This window comes from Saccopteryx leptura, chromosome 10 (assembly GCF_036850995.1).
Source record: "Saccopteryx leptura isolate mSacLep1 chromosome 10, mSacLep1_pri_phased_curated, whole genome shotgun sequence".
In the NCBI taxonomy this organism is placed as follows: domain Eukaryota; kingdom Metazoa; phylum Chordata; class Mammalia; order Chiroptera; family Emballonuridae; genus Saccopteryx; species Saccopteryx leptura.
Window position 1 is genome coordinate 4361450 of NC_089512.1, and position 21789 is coordinate 4383238.

At 59.5% G+C, this 21789-nt stretch overlaps 1 protein-coding gene and 1 non-coding gene across 2 annotated transcripts in view; one reads left to right on the forward strand and one right to left on the reverse strand.

The window, feature by feature from the left end:
* ITPR1 (inositol 1,4,5-trisphosphate receptor type 1) overlaps positions 1–21789 on the forward strand; it is a 307579-nt gene that overhangs the window by 232674 nt on the left and 53116 nt on the right. The window contains exons 45-51 of the mRNA XM_066351689.1: positions 3944–4197; positions 5643–5843; positions 7715–7825; positions 9847–9942; positions 13008–13139; positions 14071–14175; positions 17868–18060. Coding sequence (XP_066207786.1) covers positions 3944–4197; positions 5643–5843; positions 7715–7825; positions 9847–9942; positions 13008–13139; positions 14071–14175; positions 17868–18060 — 1092 coding nt within the window. The remainder of the gene's footprint in view (positions 1–3943; positions 4198–5642; positions 5844–7714; positions 7826–9846; positions 9943–13007; positions 13140–14070; positions 14176–17867; positions 18061–21789) is intronic.
* Positions 6428–6503, reverse strand: TRNAP-GGG (transfer RNA proline (anticodon GGG)). The gene has a single exon. It is a non-coding gene; the product is annotated as a tRNA-Pro (tRNA).

A 21789-nucleotide genomic window follows, 5' to 3' on the forward strand; every position in this document is an offset into this window, starting at 1 on the left:
CCTGAGACAGAGGCCACGGAGCCATCCTCAGCGCCCGGGCAATGGAGCCTCGGCTGCGGGAGGGGAAGAGAGACACAGAGAGGAAGGAGAGGGGGAGGGGTGGAGAAGCAGATGGGCGCCTCTCCTGTGTACCCTGGCCAGGAATCGAACCCAGGACTCCTGCACGCTAGGCCGACGCTCCACCACTGAGCCAACCAGCCAGGGCTCGAGCCTCATTTTTTAAGGTTATAATTGGGTTTCTCAGCCACAGTGCGTCCAACACCCAGAGAATTTGTCGCTCTCGGGGCTGAACTGGGTATTGTAGGTATTTAGTGGCAGATACGGCCTCTATACACAGTAGATGCCAGCAGCCCCCCCACCCAAACCCCAACCCAAAATGTCTCCAGATGTTGTAAATTGTCCCCTGGGTGGGATGAGGGCAGAATCACCCCCTCGTGGATAACCGCTGGTCTAGAATGGGGAGAAAGAAAAGAAAACAGTGGCTCATGTTGCTAAGTACTTCCTAGGGACCAGGCCCCGGTCAAAGTCCTCTACCTGTGTTACTTCACTTAGAACTATTCAACTCCGTGAAATGGATAGAATTGTCATCCACCATTTCACAGATGAGGAAATGGAAGCAGGAGATGGTAGTTAACTTGTTCTTCTTTAAGGCATGCAGCTCGTAGACAGTAGAGCCAGGATTCGAGCCAGGCGGTCTGGCTGTAGAGGCTGATGCCCCTGCTTGTGATGCCTGGTTGCCTGGCAGGGTCCTCTGAGGTCCGGTCAGGTGACCTACATCAGTGCTTCCTCCCAGCGGGAGGCTCTGTCAGGTGCAGCAACAGTAACAGTAGTTACTATTGTCATTGCAGGAAGGGCTGGTCAGGTGTAGCAACAGTAACCGTAGTTACTATTGTCATTGCTGGAAGGGCTGGTCAGGTGTAGCAACAGTAACCATAGTTACTATTGTCATTGCTGGAAGGGCTCTGTCAGGTGTAGCAACAGTAACTGTAGTTACTATTGTCATTGCTGGAAGGGCTCTGTCAGGTGTAGCAACAGTAACAGTAGTTACTATTGTCATTGCTGGAAGGCTCTGTCAGGTGTAGCAACAGTAACTGTAGTTACTATTGTCATTGCAGGAAGGGCTGGTCAGGTGTAGCAACAGTAACCGTAGTTACTATTGTCATTGCTGGAAGGGCTGGTCAGGTGTAGCAACAGTAACAGTAGTTACTATTGTCATTGTTGGAAGGGCTGGTCAGGTGTAGCAACAGTAACCGTAGTTACTGTTGTCATTGCAGGAAGGCTCTGTCAGGTGTAGCAACAGTAACAGTAGTTACTATTGTCATTGCAGGAAGGGCTCTGTCAGGTATAGCAACAGTAACAGTAGTTACTATTGTCATTGCTGGAAGGCTCTGTCAGGTGTAGCAACAGTAACAGTAGTTACTATTGTCATTGCAGGAAGGGCTGGTCAGGTATAGCAACAGTAACAGTAGTTACTATTGTCATTGCAGGAAGGGCTCTGTCAGGTGTAGCAACAGTAACAGTAGTTACTATTGTCATTGCAGGAAGGGCTGGTCAGGTGTAGCAACAGTAACAGTAGTTACTATTGTCATTGCAGGAAGGGCTGGTCAGGTGTAGCAACAGTAACCGTAGTTACTATTGTCATTGCAGGAAGGCTCTGTCAGGTGTAGCAACAGTAACAGTAGTTACTATTGTCATTGCAGGGAGGGCTGGTCAGGTGTAGCAACAGTAACCATAGTTACTATTGTCATTGCTGGAAGGGCTGGTCAGGTGTAGCAACAGTAACCGTAGTTACTATTGTCATTGCTGGAAGGGCTGGTCAGGTGTAGCAACAGTAACCGTAGTTACTATTGTCATTGCTGGAAGGGCTGGTCAGGTGTAGCAACAGTAACAGTAGTTACTATTGTCATTGCAGGAAGGGCTCTGTCAGGTATAGCAACAGTAACAGTAGTTACTATTGTCATTGCTGGAAGGCTCTGTCAGGTATAGCAACAGTAACAGTAGTTACTATTGTCATTGTTGGAAGGGCTGGTCAGGTGTAGCAACAGTAACCGTAGTTACTATTGTCATTGCAGGAAGGCTCTGTCAGGTGTAGCAACAGTAACAGTAGTTACTATTGTCATTGCAGGAAGGGCTCTGTCAGGTATAGCAACAGTAACAGTAGTTACTATTGTCATTGCTGGAAGGCTCTGTCAGGTGTAGCAACAGTAACAGTAGTTACTATTGTCATTGCAGGAAGGGCTGGTCAGGTATAGCAACAGTAACAGTAGTTACTATTGTCATTGCAGGAAGGGCTCTGTCAGGTGTAGCAACAGTAACAGTAGTTACTATTGTCATTGCAGGAAGGGCTGGTCAGGTGTAGCAACAGTAACAGTTACTATTGTCATTGCAGGAAGGGCTCTGTCAGGTGTAGCAACAGTAACAGTAGTTACTATTGTCATTGCTGGAAGGCTCTGTCAGGTGTAGCAACAGTAACAGTAGTTACTATTGTCATTGCAGGAAGGCTCTGTCAGGTGTAGCAACAGTAACAGTAGTTACTATTGTCATTGCAGGAAGGGCTGGTCAGGTGTAGCAACAGTAACAGTAGTTACTATTGTCATTGCTGGAAGGGCTCTGTCAGGTGTAGCAACAGTAACAGTAGTTACTATTGTCATTGCGGGAAGGGCTGGTCAGGTGTAGCAACAGTAACAGTAGTTACTATTGTCATTGCAGGAAGGGCTGGTCAGGTATAGCAACAGTAACAGTAGTTACTATTGTCATTGCAGGAAGGCTCTGTCAGGTGTAGCAACAGTAACAGTAGTTACTATTGTCATTGCAGGAAGGGCTCTGTCAGGTGTAGCGACAGTAACTGTAGTTACTATTGTCATTGCTGGAAGGACTCTGTCAGGTGTAGCAACAGTAACAGTAGTTACTATTGTCATTGCGGGAAGGGCTGGTCAGGTGCAGCGACAGTAACAGTAGTTACTATTGTCATTGCAGGGAGGGCTGGTCAGGTGTAGCAACAGTAACAGTAGTTACTATTGTCATTGCTGGAAGGGGGCTTTGGCAGGTGTAGCAACAGTAACAGTAGTTGCTATTGTCATTGGTGGAAGGGCTGGTCAGGTATAGCAACAGTAACAGTAGTTACTATTGTCATTGCAGGAAGGGCTCTGTCAGGTGTAGCAACAGTAACAGTAGTTACTATTGTCATTGCTGGAAGGCTCTGTCAGGTGTAGCAACAGTAACAGTGGTTACTATTGTCATTGCAGGAAGGGCTTTGGCAGGTATAGAAACAGTAACAGTAGTTACTATTGTCATTGCTGGAAGGGCTCTGTCAGGTGTAGCAACAGTAACAGTAGTTACTATTGTCATTGCTGGAAGGGCTGGTCAGGTGGAGCAACAGTAACAGTAGTTACTATTGTCATTGCTGGAAGGGCTGGTCAGGTGTAGCAACAGTATTGCTGGAAGGCTCTGTCAGGTGTAGCAACAGTAACAGTGGTTACTATTGTGATTGCAGGAAGGGCTTTGGCAGGTATAGTAACAGTAACAGTAGTAACTGGGCTCCGTCAGCTGTCGCAATAGTAACAGTAGTTACTGTTGTGATTAGCATCCTGTGGACCCTCTCAGGAACCTTCTGGGGTGAAGTTCACTAGCACTCTCCCATTCTGTAGACAAGCAAGCTGAGTCCCAGGGCCATAGGTTTGTGGGGTTGACAGAGACCACACTGCGGCTCTTCCCGACAGAGTGGGCACAGGTGAAGTCTCAGAGCCGCACGCACCGGCAGGGCCTGGCTCGGTTTTAATCCCACGGAAGACTGAGAGAAGGTGGGACTTCTCAGGGTGTTCTGCCAGCCGTGAGGCTCCCTTGTAGTGACTACAAGGACGTGTGTTCCTGAATGTCCCCTTGGGTGTGGCACACAGCAGTCCTGAGGATCCGCAGCAGTGACGGTCCCTTGTTTGCCTTCCAGCCAAAGAGCCCACGACACAGGTGACGGAAGAGGTCCGGGACCAGCTCCTGGAGGCCTCTGCGGCCACCAGAAAGGCCTTCAGCACCTTCAGGAGGGAGGCCGACCCCGACGACCACTACCAGTCCACGGAGGGCGCCCAGGCCGCGGCAGACAAGGCCAAGGACGACCTGGAGATGAGCGCGGTCATCACCATCATGCAGCCCATCCTGCGCTTCCTGCAGCTCCTGTGTGAGAACCACAACCGGGACCTGCAGGTGAGGCCGGCCGGCTGTGTCCCTGCCGCGTCCCCACCGCGTCCCCGCCTGCCGCTCGCCTGCCCCGCGGCCGGCTCCCGTCGCTGAGCCAGTGGCCTTGAGTTCAGGACCAGGACGGTTCTCAGTGTCGGGGTAATAACCTCATGCTCGGTCTGTCCCCCCGTCTGCACCGGGACAGGGAGCTGTCCCTTGCTCTTGCTCACAGCGAGGTGCAGCCCCGTGTGTGCGTAAGCGTGTGTGTCTGGTGGCCCGCCGCTGTCCGGTGTCGTTACAGGCGCACAGGTAAAACGTGGCCGAGTGACAAACCAGACTTAGAAAATGCGATGCTTAGAAAGTTCTAAGTATTTGTTGGGTGAGTGAATGAGCGGCTTTCTAGAATTTTACACAAATAAGAGCTCGTTCCATTTTGTACCTACGTCAGCGTTTGCAACTTATCACTAAATGGGGTTGCTGCCCGGGAATGTTTCACGACTCCCCAGCCGAGGGGCACGTAGGCTGTGTCCAGCCCTGCGCTGTTACAGACAGAGCGTGGTAACCACCCAGTACAGACTCTGCGACTGGACATCAGCGTTTCATAGAAGGGTGATGACCAGGTCAGAGGCTCCGTGCAGTTTCTCTCTTGACTGGACCTCTCGGTAGCACCAGTTTTCTACAGTAAACACGTAAAACTTTATAGCCATGCACAAAAGAATTGTTTGGAGTTCACCATTGCTTCTTTTTAAGAAGAGGGTCATGGAGCCTCTGACAGAAATAGACTCTTGCTCTGTAAGGGGGTTGAATGGGGCTTGCTTCACGGTGTTGAAGACGTATGCACTCTTGTGTGTCTCGTTAACACGACTAGTTTACCTGGAGAATACACACCGGGGACCCGCACACACACATGCACACGCACACGCGCGCGCACACACATACTCCCGCCCCTCCCTTTAATAATGGAAGTAGCCAGACAAGAGAACCAGGGTTTCCACCATGACACAGGGCTGAAGCCAGCCTGTCACAGCCTGTTTTGTGACGGACCACCCCCAGCCCTCGGCTCTGGGCACTCGGCATTCAGACCACACCATAGTGCTGTCAGATGCCCGTAAGCCTCACGCCTGGAGACGGGGCTGGTGGGCCGGGGTGGGAGAGAGAAAAAGGGGAACTCGAGAAGGCGGGGGGTCTGATGGAGTAGGTTGTCGAAGAAGAGCCCTCCTCCACGGCATCCTGTATAAAATCACCCTAGGGAACAAGCCCCAGGGCTGACAGCCACTGCCACAGACCACCCACCACGGTTGCCCATCCGGGGCAGGGGGCAGGCTGAGCCTTCCGTTCTGCCCTATCGCTGCCTCTCTGCGCGTCACTGCGGATCAACCCAGCGCACCAGCCCGCTCGGTGCCGTCGGAATGGCAGGGTGAATGACCTTTCTCCCCCTCTTCTCTCCCTCAACCCGGGCCTGCCCCTCGCAGAACTTCCTCCGTTGCCAAAACAACAAGACCAACTACAACCTGGTGTGCGAGACGCTGCAGTTCCTGGACTGCATCTGCGGCAGCACCACGGGCGGCCTGGGGCTGCTCGGCCTCTACATCAACGAGAAGAACGTGGCCCTCATCAACCAGACCCTGGAGAGCCTGACCGAGTACTGCCAGGGGCCTTGCCACGAGAACCAGGTGCGCCCTCGCTGTTGTGGGGGGCGGGGACGGCCTTTGCCGCTTAGGCATCGCTGTCTCCGGCGCCTGTCTGTGGCCTGGGGACTCAGTCGAGCCTGGAGGCCATTCTTCCGACCGTCAGGGAGGCGGTCGGTGCTTTTGAGGCTGCAGGTCTTGGCCCAGACACGGGTACGGGGCTGGTCCTCACGAGGCCGGACTTGGTTTGGTTGGGATGTCCAACTCAAACCTGACTAGGGGTAAATATTAAAGTTGGGAGTTAGACTGGTTCTGTTTTTTGGGGGTTTTTTTGTATTTTTCCGAAGCCAGAAACGGGGGAGGCAGTCAGACAGACTCCTGCATGCGCCCCACTGGGATCCACCGGGCATGCCATTGGATCCCAGTGCACAGGGGGCGATGCTCTGCCTACCTGGGGCGTTGCTCTGTTGCATCCAGAGCCATCCTAGCGCCTGAGGCAGAGGCCACAGAGCCATCCCCAGTGCCTGGGCCATCTTTGCTCCAATGGAGCCCTGGCTGCGGGAGGGGAAGAGAGACAGAGAGGAAGGAGAGGGGGAGGGGTGGAGAAGCAGATGGGCGCTTCTCCTGTGTGCCCTGGCCGGGAATCGAACCCGGGACTCCTGAACCCCAGGCCGACGCTCTACCACTGAGCCAACCAGCCAGGGCCTGGTTCTGTTTTAAATGCTATGAAGGACTAAGAAAAGTGGCTGTTTCGCGGCAGGGAGGTTGAGCCAAGCCGGAGAAAAAGACTGGCCTCGGGTGGCACCGCTCTGAAGTCACGTGAGAAAACGCGGGGTTCAGACTTGAACGCCACCACAGACAACCGGAGAGGAGAGACCTGTCCATTTTGACCCTGGCCTCCCAGGAGTCTATTTTTGGCGTGGAATCCGATAGCTCCTTGAGTCATTGCTTCTTTGTGGCATTCTGCAGAGTTTGTGACTTTCTGCATCAGTGTTAGGAGACGTAGGATTTTTAACTCAAATTATAGCTCCGTCCTGGCCGGAGGGTGGGAGGCAGGCCAAGGCTTCGATGGCCAGTTCTAAACACATGAGCCGGGGAAGGTAGGCTGGGCTGGGCTACTTGAGGGGCCCCGACCAGAACCTTCAATCCGAGAAGAAGATGGCTTGCTTGCCAGAGGTACAAGCCACCGTGTTTATAAACCCGGTCTTCGTTGAGTGTGACTGTGAGTCTGGGATTGGGATAGCTCCCCAACCCTCTCCTGGTTCCCCAGTGAGACAGAGAGAGGGTGGATGGAGTCCAAGCAGAAAGGAAAAGGAACCAAAAATTACAGCAGGCTTGGGGGCAAAGGCCTTCCCTGACACTCCAAGTGGGCATCCAGGTAACCTCAGGACGGCTTTTCCACCGGACGGTGCTCTGTCCAGGGGAACCCACGGGGACCGTGGGGGGGGGGACAGGGGGGAGGGATACATCATTTTTACCTGTGCGCTCGGAACCTTGCTTTTGTCTGCCTTACACGAAAGCATGCGGTCCGAAAGCCGGGTGGAGCAGGGAGAACGGAACAGGCCTCGAAGGGGGGCCGCGGGTCTGGGAACCCAGAATCAGCCGCAGGCCGTATTTTCCCTCAAGAACCAGAGCCGGCCGCCCCAGCGCTGTTTGGATTAGACACGACCAGTTTATCAGTTCCCGAGCTCGGGGACTTTCCTGCTGTTTACCGTTCATTCTGAAACTAGAGATTTTCATCTGTCTTTTCTTCTTACCACTTTCTCACGGAAAATTTGCAGCTCTCCCCTAGAGACCTGACTCGGGAGTGGCAGGCGTTGTGTTGAAATAGCAGTTGAGCCTGTTGGCCACGACGTCTGATTTATGACCAGCGCCTGTCTGTGTGTGTGTGTGTTCGTGTGTGTGTGTTTCCTCAGAACTGCATAGCCACCCACGAGTCCAACGGCATTGACATCATCACAGCCCTGATCCTCAATGACATCAACCCCCTGGGGAAGAAGAGAATGGACCTCGTGTTGGAACTGAAGGCAAGTAGGAGCTGAAAGCAAAAAGGACAGTAGCATTTGGAAAGCGTCACTTGGGTGTTTGGCCTCAGCATGTGGCATGGTCCGTGTCGGGAAACAAAATATTTTAAAAAGCAGTCCTTCCAAACTAAATGCACGGGCCACGTTACAAGTTCTGACTCAGAGGCAAAACCTCAGTGTTTCCCATCCAAATAAGGGTCTTACGATGAGGGCGGGGGGAGCAGTATCTCAGCCCAGCCCCCCCGCCACTCCCCCGGTGGTGGGGAGTGAGACTTCATCACTCACAGCTGAGAGACAGACAGCCCAGAACTCAAAGCCGTGGCTCTGAAAGCCACCGGCCCAGAAGCAGTGGGAACAGCACGCCCTCTGCGTGTTGAGGGAACAGAGCCGCTGGGCCTGCGCAGAACCCCAGACCGCATTGGGGCCCGGTCAGAGCGCACCTTCCGTCCCGGTGCTGGCTTTAGCAGAGGGTGACGCCCACACGAAGGACAGTTTCCCCGGCCGGTCCTGTGCCCCAGGCCTGCCCATTCCTCCGGGTTGTGTACAGATGGTGGGCCGCAGTGGGGTGTCGGGGCCCCGCTGACATGCTGACTCCCCTTGTCCCAGAAAGAGTTCTGGGATTGAACATAGCGACGTCAAGACGCTTAAAGCCACTGGGTTTCCAGCCCCCGCCCCCAACCAGGGTATTTGAGACATGCTGACGGGCCATTCCTGAGGTTCTGAGAGTCCGAGAACTCATTTCTGAGAACTGAGCTTGCGAGCCAGCCCGGCGTCTGACTGAATTTCAGAACGTGTCAGCCCCACTGAGCACATTTCCTTTGCAGCTGTCCCCCCGTTGGGGCCAGCGAGCCCTGTCCTCTGCCTGCCCCGACACAGCAGCGAGCCCTTTGTCAGTGTCACGGGACAGCCTAGCACCGGGGGGTTCAGCTGAAAATCTGATCTGTGGCCGTTGCACAAACGATGTCACGGGAGAGAGAGGTCATGGGAAGGTGTGGACACAGCAGCCTGTGGGAACTGTTGTTATTTTTACTTTCCCTTTAGTGTTTCGAGCTGAGAGTCCAGTCTAAGTTGATTTGGGTGTATGGGTTCAGTGGACTTTTTATTTTTACTTTTATTCTTTTGCTCTTCTTTACTCCTTTGACAACTTGTGCGGTAGAGTTGATTTGAGCGTCAGGTAGGCTCACGTACCTGATGCCGTTGGCCAGCCTGTTGCTGGTCAGAGCCTGAAATAAACAGGGAATTCCTGTGGCCCCTGGTCAGCACGTCAGTGACTTTTTCAGCTAACCCAGTACTCTGGATTATCGGGGAAATTTCTGCCATGTGAAAAGCTACCCTTTGATAGCACAGCAAGCTGACCGACCCGCTCTGACCGAGGCTGAGAGAGGGAAAAATACCGCCACCTCCCACTCAGAACAGCACGAGGACTTCCGAGACCTGTGCAGAGAAGCGTGCCGGTTCTCCGAGGCCCAGGACCTCCCGTGAGGTCGAGCCGAGAAGTGAGGGGTACCAGCCCGTGCTGTAATGGGAACTCGGGGTCCGTCGGCAGCACGGGGTGCCCCGTCGGTCACTTTCGCTGACTGGCGTCGGCCGTACTCACATCGTGTTAGAGTGTCAGAGCAGGCAGCACCGTTTGGGGACGGGGAGGAATTACCTGCACTCCGGCCTTCTCGGGCCCGGCCACACGACTCCCTGAGGTCGTTGAGGGTCTAGATAATCTCAGGTTCTCCCCGACCCACTGCCACCACGGCGGTGCCGGCGGACCGGACCTCCGCACCCACATTTAAATCTCCACCTTTGCGCCAGAATCGTACCGGGTAACGTCGGGTTGAGACCATTCCCAACAAAATTGTGTCTCTCGGACCCAAACCAGATCCTGCAGACGGGTTCAGGGGTGGCAGGTGCACATTGTCGGGGGGGGGGGGGGCATTTCATGTTCCCCCCGGGGGTGACACGTCTGTCACGTGCACCCCAGCCCACGCAGCCCTCTCCATTCCCCCTGCCTCTGTCCCCCCTCTGCCCCCCAGAACAACGCCTCCAAGCTGCTGCTGGCCATCATGGAGAGCAGGCACGACAGCGAGAACGCCGAGCGGATTCTTTACAACATGAGGCCCAAGGAGCTGGTGAGCTGGGTGGTTGGCGGAGCTGGGGAGCGGCTTTGGGAGCTGGCGTGGCGGTGCTCCTGGAAGAACGTCGGCGCCGTGGCCGGCTGGGTGCAGGCGAGGGGTGGCCCGGGACGCGGTCCGCCCTGTCCCCTCGGTGTGGCCACTTCCCTCGCAGCCAGCCGAGCTAGGCCGGCCGGGCAGCCTCTGCCCAGGGCTGGCTTCTCTTGGGCAGGCGCTTCATTAAGCCTCTGGGTGGGCTTTCCTGGTCCCTGAGAGGAAGAGGGCAGTGTCCCCTAGAGGGGACGCTTTCTTTGAAGGCCAGATGGGGCAGTGCCCGGCGCACCTGCCGACCTTCCAGATGCGGCCCCTCTTCCTTCCTCTTCCCCCCCCCCCCGACCCCACGCCACCGTCTCGTCCTGTCTCTGTCCCGAGCTCGGAATCCACAGCGCCCCCTGCTGCCGGCAGTCTGGGCAGCAGAAGCGTCTGCCTGGGGTGCTAGTATCTTAGGTTTTGTATTTTTTTAAGAAACACAAGCCTCTTTATTTCCGAGGGCGCTGCTCCCAGCGTGCCGGGGCTCCCCAGCTGGAGGCTGGCGCTGCCGCCTCTGAGACCAGCTCTCCGACGGTGACGTGAGCTGAGGACTAGACTCTCCACTTGGACCTTTTCCCACGCAGATAAACTGGAACCGACAGACCTAAATGAGGGCACTGAAACTTCCCTGCCGCCTGTGACCTAACGTGCACCCAGGGCCGGGCTGAAGTCCCTTTATGTGTTCCTTTACGTGGAGCTAACAGCGAGCCCAGCTCTTTGATCCCGAGGTCAGGAGTGTGTCCTCGGCCCGAGACAGACGTCCTCAAGATTGCATAACAGCTTATGTAACTGGGGCGGGGGGGGGGGGGGAATAGGGCTCGTCGCTCTTGAGTGGGGACGAGCGACTTAGCAGAGACCCCGTTCCAACTCCCACGGAGCGAGAGCATGCCTCCCTCTCGGTGGGGAGCCTCGTCGCCCAGGGCTGTGGGTGCCCCAGTGCCTGGGCGGCCCCTTGTGGGTGAAGAACACCATTCCCGGCAGGCGGGGGCAGGGGAGAGTCAAAGGCTTTGTGGGATAAGCCCAAGTATAAGACCCCGCGTAGCAGGGAAGCTCTGACATCCAAAATACGTGTGCATACACGTGTGCGTGTCTGGGTGTGTGTTCTGGCTGCCACCCTTCATGCAACTGTTTGTTCAACTTGGTATTAATTAGAGCTAATGGGAAAGCCTGTCTCCAAAACGGCTTCCAGGGCCTGGCCTGGGTCAGTACAGAGACCTGGGCCCCCTGCTGCCGGGTCTTGAGTCATGGGCCACGTTTAGAGCAACGTCCTGTGTCCATGCAGGAGGCCCAGGTGCCTTCTGAGTCATCACAGAAAATGACTAATCTTCAGTACAGCTTAGGGGTTGAGGGCATTTTGTTCTTTTTCTTTGAACAATTACATTCTGAGTGATGTGTTGACTTGATAAACATTGGCCAGGCCCTCCCTGTCCCGGGCGTGGTGCTGGGCCTGCTGTTGGGGAGCTGGGAAGGGGGGCGGGGGGCTGGGCAGGTGCAGAAACGCTCTGGGGAGTGTGCTCTCAGCAAGAGACCGGCCGCATGCAAGGGGCCCCGGTCACAGGGTGCAGGTCAGATCCGGGACCCAGCCCGTGGGGCCTCTTCCCCTCGCCTCTCCGAGTCTGTTTCCTCGTTCAGAGCACATGGGAACCTCTGTCACCTGTCCAGTGCTCATGGGCACGAACGTTCCTGAGGGACGTCAGAGTGCTGGGCACAGATCTGGGCACATAGGGAGCGCTCGGTAGATGCCCCTTGTTCATGGTGTTCTTTTCACGTGGAGCAGGCTGTGCGGTGTGGGGGTTTGAAGTCAAACGAAATAGTTTCCTCGGCTATTCCAAAAGGCGAATGGATTTCTTTGTTTTTCCCGAACTGGCTGGAGCCAATGTAGGGACAGGAAAAGTCCAGCTTCTAGCCTTCGTCTGTGTCACATTTCATTGTTCGGAGTCACTCCTGTAGTCATGGAGTCATGGTCCCCTTCTAGAGGGCACAAACCGGCCGCGGAACATCCCAGGGTCCAGGTGGAGCAGACGCGCTCGTTTCTCGCGTCGGGGAGGTTGGTGGGCGGTGGCCGCCCGGGTCACTGTGGAGAAGGGCTCTGAGGCTGTGTCCACGCCTGGTAGGACGGTGCTGAGCGTGACGGGCAGCGTCAGCCGTGGGCGCGCCCTGAGGCTGTGTCCACGCCTGGTAGGACGGTGCTGAGCGTGAGGGCAGCGTCAGCCGTGGGCGCGCCCTGAGGCTGTGTCCACGCCTGATAGGACGGTGCTGAGTGTGATGGGCAGCGCCAGCCGTGGGCGGGCTCTGAGGCTGTGTCCACGCCTGATAGGACGGTGCTGTGCGTGATGGGCAGCGTCGGCCGTGGGCGGGCTCTGAGGCTGTGTCCACGCCTGGTAGGACGGTGCTGAGCGTGAGGGCAGCGTCAGCCGTGGGCGGGCTCTGAGGCTGTGTCCACGCCTGGTAGGACGGTGCTGAGCGTGAGGGCAGCGTCAGCCGTGGGCGCGCCCTGAGGCTGTGTCCACGCCTGATAGGACGGTGCTGAGTGTGATGGGCAGCGTCAGCCGTGGGCGCGCCCTGAGGCTGTGTCCACGCCTGATAGGACGGTGCTGAGTGTGATGGGCAGCGCCAGCCGTGGGCGGGCTCTGAGGCTGTGTCCACGCCTGGTAGGACGGTGCTGAGCGTGATGGGCAGCGCCAGCCGTGGGCGCGCCCTGAGGCTGTGTCCACGCCTGGTAGGACGGTGCTGTGCGTGATGGGCAGCGTCGGCCGTGGGCGGGCTCTGAGGCTGTGTCCACGCCTGATAGGACGGTTCTGAGCGTGATGGGCAGCGTCGGCCATGGGCGCGCCCTGAGGCTGTGTCCACGCCTGATAGGACGGTGCTGAACGTGATGGGCAGAGTCAGGCGCGGGTGGGGAGCCCCCCTCCCCCCCGGGCGTGCGTGCTGCCGACGCCGGGCCCACGCCCTCCCCTCAATGCGGGAGCTCAGTGCGCCGGCCCCCCTTGCAGGTGGAGGTGATCAAGAAGGCGTTCACGCAGGGAGAGGTGGAGTCTGAGGACGGAGAGGATGGAGAGGACGGCGAGGACGGGGCCGCCTCCCCCAGGAACGTGGGGCACAACATCTACATCTTAGCCCATCAGGTAGGCTCCCCGCCCGCGGCTTCTCCGTTCCCGCTTCAGCCCAGGCTCGTCTGTGTTGGTGACGGGCTCCCAGGTACTCGCGGCCCGTGTGCTGACTTCCAGGCTCTTCTGGTTTCCCACGCAGCTGGGGTCACGTCCCTGGAAACCCCCCACTTCTGAGAGCCCTCACGCTGGGCAGCGGCCCGTAGGTGGCGGACGTCTGTCTGCAGACGCGTGAAATGAGTCTGGTCATAAATGTTGCTGAGTCCCCCTGAGCCCTCTGAAGAAATGACCTCCTCCACCTTGCCCTGTCTCGTCTAGACATCTTTGGGGATCTACCTGTCACTGTGACTTCTTTTGTGTTTGCCTTTTTTGGGGGGAGAGGGTGTGGTAACCTTCAGACCCTGGCACCCAGATGCCCTGTTCCGTAATACACCAAGTTTGGAAGACACTTCCTCTTCCTGGGGGCCGCCCTGCCTGCGCTGCAGGGGCTGTGCCTCCTGTCGTCTGCACCACGTCGGTCCAGGAGTTATATCTGGAACGGTGCCGGTGCCGGGCCGAGGCTGCTGGGCCCTGCTGCCACGGGCCAGCTGGGAGACCAGTCCTGCCCGTAGCTCGTCCATTCGTGGCCTTTAGCCACAGAGCGGGCGTGTGAGCCTTCCGAATGGAGGCCGGGGGCCGTGCAGACCCCACCCCCACCCCGTCTCCCTCCAGCCGGGCTAAAGAGGCCGCCGGGAAGTGAGGCCTCACGTGGACGCGAGCTTTTCATGCTGCTCTGCAGGCTCCCAGAATAGCTGCTGAGCGGTGCACACCTTGATGGGGGTGGGGGCGGCAAGCTCTGCCCCACAGCCCGGCCCCGGCGGGGGCACTCGCTCCCTTTCTACCCCAAGTGGGGCGAGCGCGTGTGCCCCGCCGCCCGGGCACAGCGGCCGTCTCCCGTCCTGTGTTCTAGTTGGCGCGGCACAACAAGGAGCTGCAGAGCATGCTGAAGCCCGGGGGCCAGGTGGACGGAGACGAAGCCCTGGAGTTCTACGCCAAGCACACGGCCCAGATCGAGGTACAGGGGAGTCCGGGCACGGGCCAGTGCAGGCGGCCCGCGTCCACCCATCCACGCACTGGCTGTATGCCAGGACCTGGGTCCAGTGAGGGCCAGGGCAGCCCCAGCTCCTGCCGATGGCCCCGTGAGGAGGGGACACCCAACAGACCCACCAGAGGAGATGGCATTCTTTAGGGGTTCTGACCGGGCCAGGGACAAGTGGGAGGTGCTCAAGAAGTCCAGCAGAGGGACCTGCTGTGGATGGTGGTCAGGGAGGCTCGTTCTGCAGAAATGATACTTGAGCCCTGACCTTGAGGAAAATCAGACCGAGGGATCAGGAGGAGACTAGCGGTAGGAGCTTCGCAGACGGGGCGTGGTGGCGGAGGGAGACCCCGCCCCAGAAACGGAAAAGCTGGGTGAGGGTGAGGGAGGAGCTGCAGTCCCGTGAGCCGGAGGGAGGGGCCGCCCGGGTCAGCAGGATGGACGGGAGCCCCGCCCTTGCAGGATCCTGTCAGCAGCCCCTAGAAATGTGGACTTGGCCCTGAGAAGGGTGGGGACCTCTGGACAGTTTTACACAGAGGTGTGGCAGTCAGATCCGCCTTAGAAAGACACACACCCAGCGAGCCTCAGTAATCCTTTGTGAGCGAACTGGGTTCATCCCCACCTTGCAGACAGGGAAACCCTGGAGTGAGAGCACCTCCCGGCCGGGCTGGCCCCGGGGCCTCCGGTGCGTTTCTGTTGCCTGCGTTGTCTCTGAGACTTGGGTTCTAGGCCAGGGGTCCCCAAACTACGGCCCGCGGGCTGCATATGGCTCCCTGAGGCCATTCATCCGGCCCCCACTGCACTTCTGGAAGGGGCACCTCTTTCATTGGTGGTCAGTGAGAGGAGCATATTGACCATCTCATTAGCCAAAAGCAGGCCCATAGTTCCCATTGAAATACTGGTCAGTTTGTTGATTTAAATTTACTTGTTCTTTATTTTAAATATTGTATTTGTTACCGTTTTGTTTATAGTCTGGCCCTCCAACGGTCGGAGCGACAGTGAACTGGCCCCCTGTGTAAAAAGTTTGGGGACCCCTGCTCTAGGTGGTAAGGGCCATGGATCTTGTTGGGCTAATGAGGAATTTCATTAGTTCCGTACCACTGTTGGAACAAAAGGTTAACAGAAGACTGACGGCCCCTTTGGGTCACAGAAAATATTTAGGATGGGGACTTTATTAGAATATATTTTTACCCGGTTTTCTCGAGCCTCTGGGCGGTCTTAAGAAAATGCATCAATTCACTCACTAGCTGACCGTGACCGTGTATGTGGGTAGATACCCTCAATTTATTGTTAATGACCAGAAGCTTGCTGGGAGGGCCAGCTCTGTCCTTTGGAGCCCGTAAATGACAAGGTGGGGGTGTTCACAGTGTAGGGAGTCAGGGGAGAACCGTGTCACGTCATGAGATCCTGGGTGCACAGGGCAGACGGCCAAGGCTGGGTGAGGTTGAAGCGTGTGGACAAGGTCTCGCAGCCCGTCGGGGCGGGAGAAGGACTGGAATGGGTTCTCCTGACTCCGGCTGTAAGTCTGCCAACATGCCAAGGCCGGTGTCCCTGGCTCTCCCATCCTGCCCTTGGCCAGCCCCCCCCCAGGTGGGCCAGTTTCCCAAGGGTGTTATCTGTGCACCCCCAGAGCCCACTCGGTTAGCCCTGGGCGTTTCCTCACAGACCCCAGGCCTGGGTGTCACTCGTCTAGAGCTCAGTTCTTGGAAGGCGCCCTCCCGTCTCCACCGTAACCTCCTGAGCCCACATGTACCTCTGCGATCCTAGTCCTTCAGTGCAAGGAGGGACCGACTCGTAGCCCCCTTGGCTGGGCGGAGCTGGCGGCCCTTGGCAGCGGGAGACGGCAGAGGGGTGCCCGAGCCACGCGCACTCCAGGGTCAGCACTCGTGGGCGGGCGCTAGCCAGCAGCCCCACACCCAAGTCCACTCCAGTGAGGTTGGCTTCGAGACCAGAGTCAGTGCGACAGTGAAGCCCCCGCAAGCTGATCTCCAACTGGACTTGGGAACCCCTGGTCTGAACACGTCTCCCAGAATCTGTGGAGCCAGGGCTGTGGGAAGCTGTCTCACCTCGGAGAGAGTTTCCCACGACAGGTTGACCTGGCCGCGTCAGGGAGACGGAGAGCCTGCTCTGCCGGCGGCGGGTGTGGCCCGGGGCTCCCCGCAGGGCTCCCCAGAGGGCTCCAGACTCTGCAGAGGGAGAGCAGAGACGGCGGCCGGGCCCCTGTGTCCTGCACCCGGGTCCCTGTGACACATCCCCCCGCAAGACTGTGACTCAACACAGGGTCTTAGAGTTGGACCGATGCAGACCGCACCTCCCCCTCTCCGGGGACGGAGCCAGTCTAGGAATGGCATGGAGAACACCTGTGAGGCGTCCTCTGCCCTGGGTCCCAAGCAGGTGGGTTTAGGAACAGCGAGTGCTACCCCAGCGGTGACAGGACACACTGACTCTGGCGTCGCACGTCTTAGACGCTGTGACAGGTGAGAGGTGGAACGTCCCCGCCACAGGGTAAACCAAGATCGCTTTTTTTAAACTTCCTATCTAGGACCAAACAACCCAAGTTTGCCACCTGAGAAAGGCTCTCAGGTGAATTGTACAACCTGGCCCTGGGCTGTGCTGTCGTCCCATTCAAATACGGTCCACTAACTACTCAGTCCCACAGCTGCACTGCCCACGTGTGCTAGCTAGCACTCGGCGGCCACGCTTGTAGACAGGACACGCACGCAGACAGGGCCAGGCCATCATTGCGGGGAGTTCCCAGGACAACCCCAGCCGGGAGCCACGGCAGGCTGTGCGCTCAAAGCAGAGTTGCTCTGAAAAGTCAGTTGCAGGAAAACTGGCCTGGGGTCAGAAAAACACTCGTCTGTACTCGACAAAAACCAGTGTGTGCGGATGGAAGAGGCGTGGCCGCGAGTTCAGGTCCCTCAGAGACCCCCGTGCATGCTGCGCCCGCAGCCACGGCCCTCGGGGAGGGGGTCTGAAGGCGGCCACGGCCCTCGGGGAGGGGGTCTGAAGGCGGCCACGGCCCTCGGGGAGGGGGTCTGAAGGCGGCCACGACCCTCGGGGAGGGGGTCTGAAGGCGGCCACGGCCCTCGGGGAGGGGGTCTGAAGGCGGCCACGGCCCTCGGGGAGGGGGTCTGAAGGCGCCCGCGGCCACGGCCCTCGGGGAGGGGGTCTGAAGGCGGCCACGGCCCTCGGGGAGGGGGTCTGAAGGCGCCCGCGGCCACGGCCCTCGGGGAGGGGGTCTGAAGGCGGCCACGGCCCTCGGGGAGGGGGTCTGAAGGCGGCCACGGCCCTCGGGGAGGGGGTCTGAAGGCGGCCACGGCCACGGCCCTCGGGGAGGGGGTCTGAAGGCGGCCACGGCCCTCGGGGAGGGGGTCTGAAGGCGCCCGCGGCCACGGCCCTCGGGGAGGGGGTCTGAAGGTGGCCACGGCCCTCGGGGAGGGAGTCGAAGGTGCCCGCGGCCACGGCCCTCGGGGAGGGAGTCGAAGGCGCCCACGGCCACGGCCCTCGGGGAGGGAGTCGAAGGCCCCCGCGGCCATGGCCCTCGGGGAGGGGGTCTGAAGGCCCCCGCGGCCATGGCCCTCGGGGAGGGGGGTCTGAAGGCCCCCGCGGCCATGGCCCTCGGGGAGGGGGTCTGAAGGTGACCGCCGCACACACCCTCTCGCCCCCAGATTGTCAGGCTCGACCGCACCATGGAGCAGATCGTCTTCCCGGTGCCCAGCATCTGCGAGTTCCTGACCAAGGAGTCCAAGCTGCGCATCTACTACACCACCGAGCGGGACGAGCAGGGCAGCAAGATCAACGACTTCTTCCTGCGCTCCGAGGACCTCTTCAACGAGATGAACTGGCAGAAGAAGCTCAGAGGTGGGTCCGCGGTGCCCACGGATGGCCACCCCGAGGGGCGTCGCTCGGGCGGGGGGACCCCCAGCCCTGGGCAGGCAGCAGGACCGCCACGTGCAGAACAGAGCCGTGTGAGTCGCGACACTTCGTGCCTCCGGGCGCCAGGCAGCGCCAGCTCCCCGGCAGGCCCCTTTGTGCCCCAGGGGTGCCCTCCCGACAGGCTCCCCTCCTGCATTCAACCCGATGCCCAGTACGGTGGCAGTGCTCCACGGGGCGCTTCCGGAAGGCCCACCTGGAGTCTGGGTGGAAAGCCAGGCCCTGAGCTTGCAGGGCGGCGCCTTGACTGCTGTTGGCCGGCACACCTGCTCGGACGGCACTCCTCTGCCCCGTACGCTGTGTCCGTGCCCACCAGCGAGTCGGTGCCCAGCCCTGGCCAGTCGAAATCCCTCACCTGAAGCAGGTTCCTGGGGTGGCCCTGCCGGCCGCTGGGCTCCTGGTCTTCATCAGGGGCTCAGATTCTCCCCCGGCTGTTGTGACCAACGTGGAAAGCACCTCTGTCTGTTGGTCGGGAGCCGGGTTTTTATCTGAAGCCCTGGACCCCAGGTGTGTGGCCTCAGGGCTCTTCCTGTGGGCCAGGCCTGACCGGGGCTGCAGGAGGGACTCTGGGAGGGAGGTCAGCTTCTGGGAGCTTCCGGCCTCTCCCTGCCCCCCGCCTGTCTGAGCGGGCACAGACCTGTCACGGCGTCTCCCCCTTTCTCCCTCACCCCTGGGCTGGGCTGGTGGCAGAGGAGGTGCAGACAGGCTGGCTGGAGGCCCTGGTCCCTCATCGTCCAGCACTTGGAAACATGAAGTGTGTAGGTCACATCCAGCCTGGGTGGGACACCTGACAAAGGGCCCGGGGGGCCTTCAGCAGAGCCACCTGCGTGCCCTCCCCAGTACAGACCTCAGGGCACTCGGGGTCGCTGCCCCCCACGTCAGCACAGCCCCGTGCCCCGTGCCCAACGAGGCCCGAGCCGGGCCCACAGAGAGAAGGAGGCCTCGAAGGGTAGGCACGAGCCGCCCACTGCGTCCCCTGTGTGTTCAGTGTGGTGGTTGCTTTTGTTCTTTCTGGCGGCTCGGTGCCTCCAGCTTGAGGAGACAGTCCTGGGTTCGAATACCCAGGCCTGCCCAGGAGTTTGTCACAGTGTGATTTCCCCCTTATCAGCGTGAGGGTCCACTGAGACCGGTCTGGGAGAGCCGCCTCTCGAGTCTGTTACTGAATGTGTATGTACATGGTAGGCTCTCCAAGGGGCTGGTGACCGGACCCAGAGGTTTCACTTTCCTGGTGAGGAAGGGTCTCTCGTCACCCTCCTCTGAGAGGTGCTGACTTCAGCCTGGCGGGGTAGGAAGCCTCAGCCCACGAGGTGGGGGTCTGAGTTCCAGCCTACATCCGCCACCCTCTGGCTGTGTGGCCCCGGGCAGGTGACTTAACTGCTCCCAGACTGTCACCTACAGAGTGGGGAACAAAGGTCACCTGATTGATTGATTCATTGATTGATTGATTGCAGAATCAGTCATTCCATGTAGATTACATGGAGCTGATACCTTATTTAGTCTTTCTTTGTTTCAAAAAAAAAAACAGTTTTTGTTCCAGTGAAGCTTTACCCACGGCTCTTGTTGTCAGCCAGAAGATTTTAATTGGCTTCAAAGCTATCTGCTGGGAAGAGAAAAATAGAAAATAATAACAGAATTAAGCCTGATCTGCATATTGAGGGATGGGGAGAAATGTACTCATTAGAAGTGTGACTTCAGATGAAACATGTTTTCTCGTCCGAGTTGTGCATGTCTCCGGTGGCCGGTCTGCAGGGGAGACTTTCCTGGCCCGTTGGGGGGGGGGGCGCAGGGGACCATGGGAGGCTGGTCCGTGGGGGGGGGGGGCGCAGGGGACCATGGGAGGCTGGTCCGTGGGGGGGGGGCCACGGGACCGCGGGAGGCTGGTCTGTGGGGGGGGGGGGCGCAGGGGACCGCGGGAGGCTGGTCCGTGGGGGGGGGGGGCGCAGGGGACCGTGGGGGGGGGGGCCACGGGACCGCGGGAGGCTGGTCCGTGGGGGGGGGGGCCACAGGACCGCGGGAGGCTGGTCCGTGGGGGGGGGGCCACAGGACCGCGGGAGGCTGGTCTGTGGGGGGGGGGGCGCAGGGGACCGCGGGAGGCTGGTCCGTGGGGGGGGGGGCCACGGGACCGCGGGAGGCTGGTCTGTGGGGGGGGGGCGCAGGGGACCGCGGGAGGCTGGTCTGTGGGGGGGGGGGGGCGCAGGGGACCACGGGAGGCTGGTCCGTGGGGGGGGGGCCACGGGACCGCGGGAGGCTGGTCTGTGGGGGGGGGGCGCAGGGGACCGCGGGAGGCTGGTCTGTGGGGGGGGGCGCAGGGGACCGCGGGAGGCTGGTCCGTGGGGGGGGGGGGCCCACGGGACCGCGGAAGGCTGGTCCGTCTGCAGCCAGTCTCAGACAGAAACAAGGCCCGAGACCGACGTTGCTCGGGGCCGTCTTCTGCGAGTGTTAAAGAGCTCACTCCCCAGGCTGTTCAGGAACCTTCTTCCTTGCTCTGCTCACACTCGGTGCACACGCCCTGCACACACGCACACGCACGCATGCCCTCTCTGCATGCACATTCTCTCCCAGCCACGCCCTCTGACATCTCCTGGGGCTCCTGCCCCCCCCCCGTGAGGTGACGACCTGGGGCCCAGAGAACTGGAGGAACCAGAACGAGAGGAGGGAGGCAGGGCTGCGCACACCTGCGCTCTCTCTCGCTCGGGGCTCGCCCTCGCAGCTGTCACGCCCGGTGTGGAGCTGGGGAGCTTGGTTGCTGTGTGTTCCCGAAGTCCCAGCCATCAGCAAGGCCCGCCCGGTTCCACTGAAAACAAACAAACAAAACCAGGAAAGAAGGTTACCGAGAGATGCCCTGGCTGCGGTGGTTGAAACCGCCCCGCCCGTCTGGGACGGCGCGCTCTGTCTGTCCCTCCCGTCCTCCCGTCCCTGCTGTCCTCCCGTCCCTGCCGTCACTCCGGTCCCCCCCGTCCCTCCCGTCCCTGCTGTCCCTCCCGTCCCTGCTGTCCCTGCTGTCCCTGCGCTGGGAGGCAGCAGGTGGACCGATCCAGCCAAGTCTGAGCGGAGCCGGGGGACTAGCAGCCTGCCGGAAGGCAGCGTGTGTCGGCTCTGGTTCCCTCCCAGGGGAGCCTCGTGGGGCGGGGCCGGCCCCCAGCATATGTGGACGTGGCTGTCATGTCAGAGGTCGGGTCCGAGCAGGGCTGTAACCGCACAGATGCACCGTGGGGAGGCGAGGGAGGCAGGCTCCTGGGAAAGGTGGGATCCGAACAGCCACTGGGAGGGTGAGCGCCATGCCACGTGCAGGGAGGCTCAACGTGCATTCGTGATCTTACCATTCCGGGCACCACCAACCTAGAGAGCCGCTCCCCAACCGCAGGCCGGCGAGCTGGCAGGGCTGCGCGCCTTCTGGAGGCGTGGCCCGTTTCAGCTTCTAGAAGGTGCCTGGGCGCCTGGCTCTCGGCCTCCCCCACAGCATCGAAGCCACCAGAACTCAGCAGAGCCTTTCTCACGTTGGTGACTGACACTCCCACCTCCCCTTCCCACTTACGGGGACCCTGAGGTAACGCTGAGCCCACCTGCAGGAGCCAGGAGAGTCTCCTGTCTCCGGGTCCTCAAGTTCCTCACGTCCGCGAAGGCCCCTGGCCCTTGTGGTAACACAGTCACAGGCCC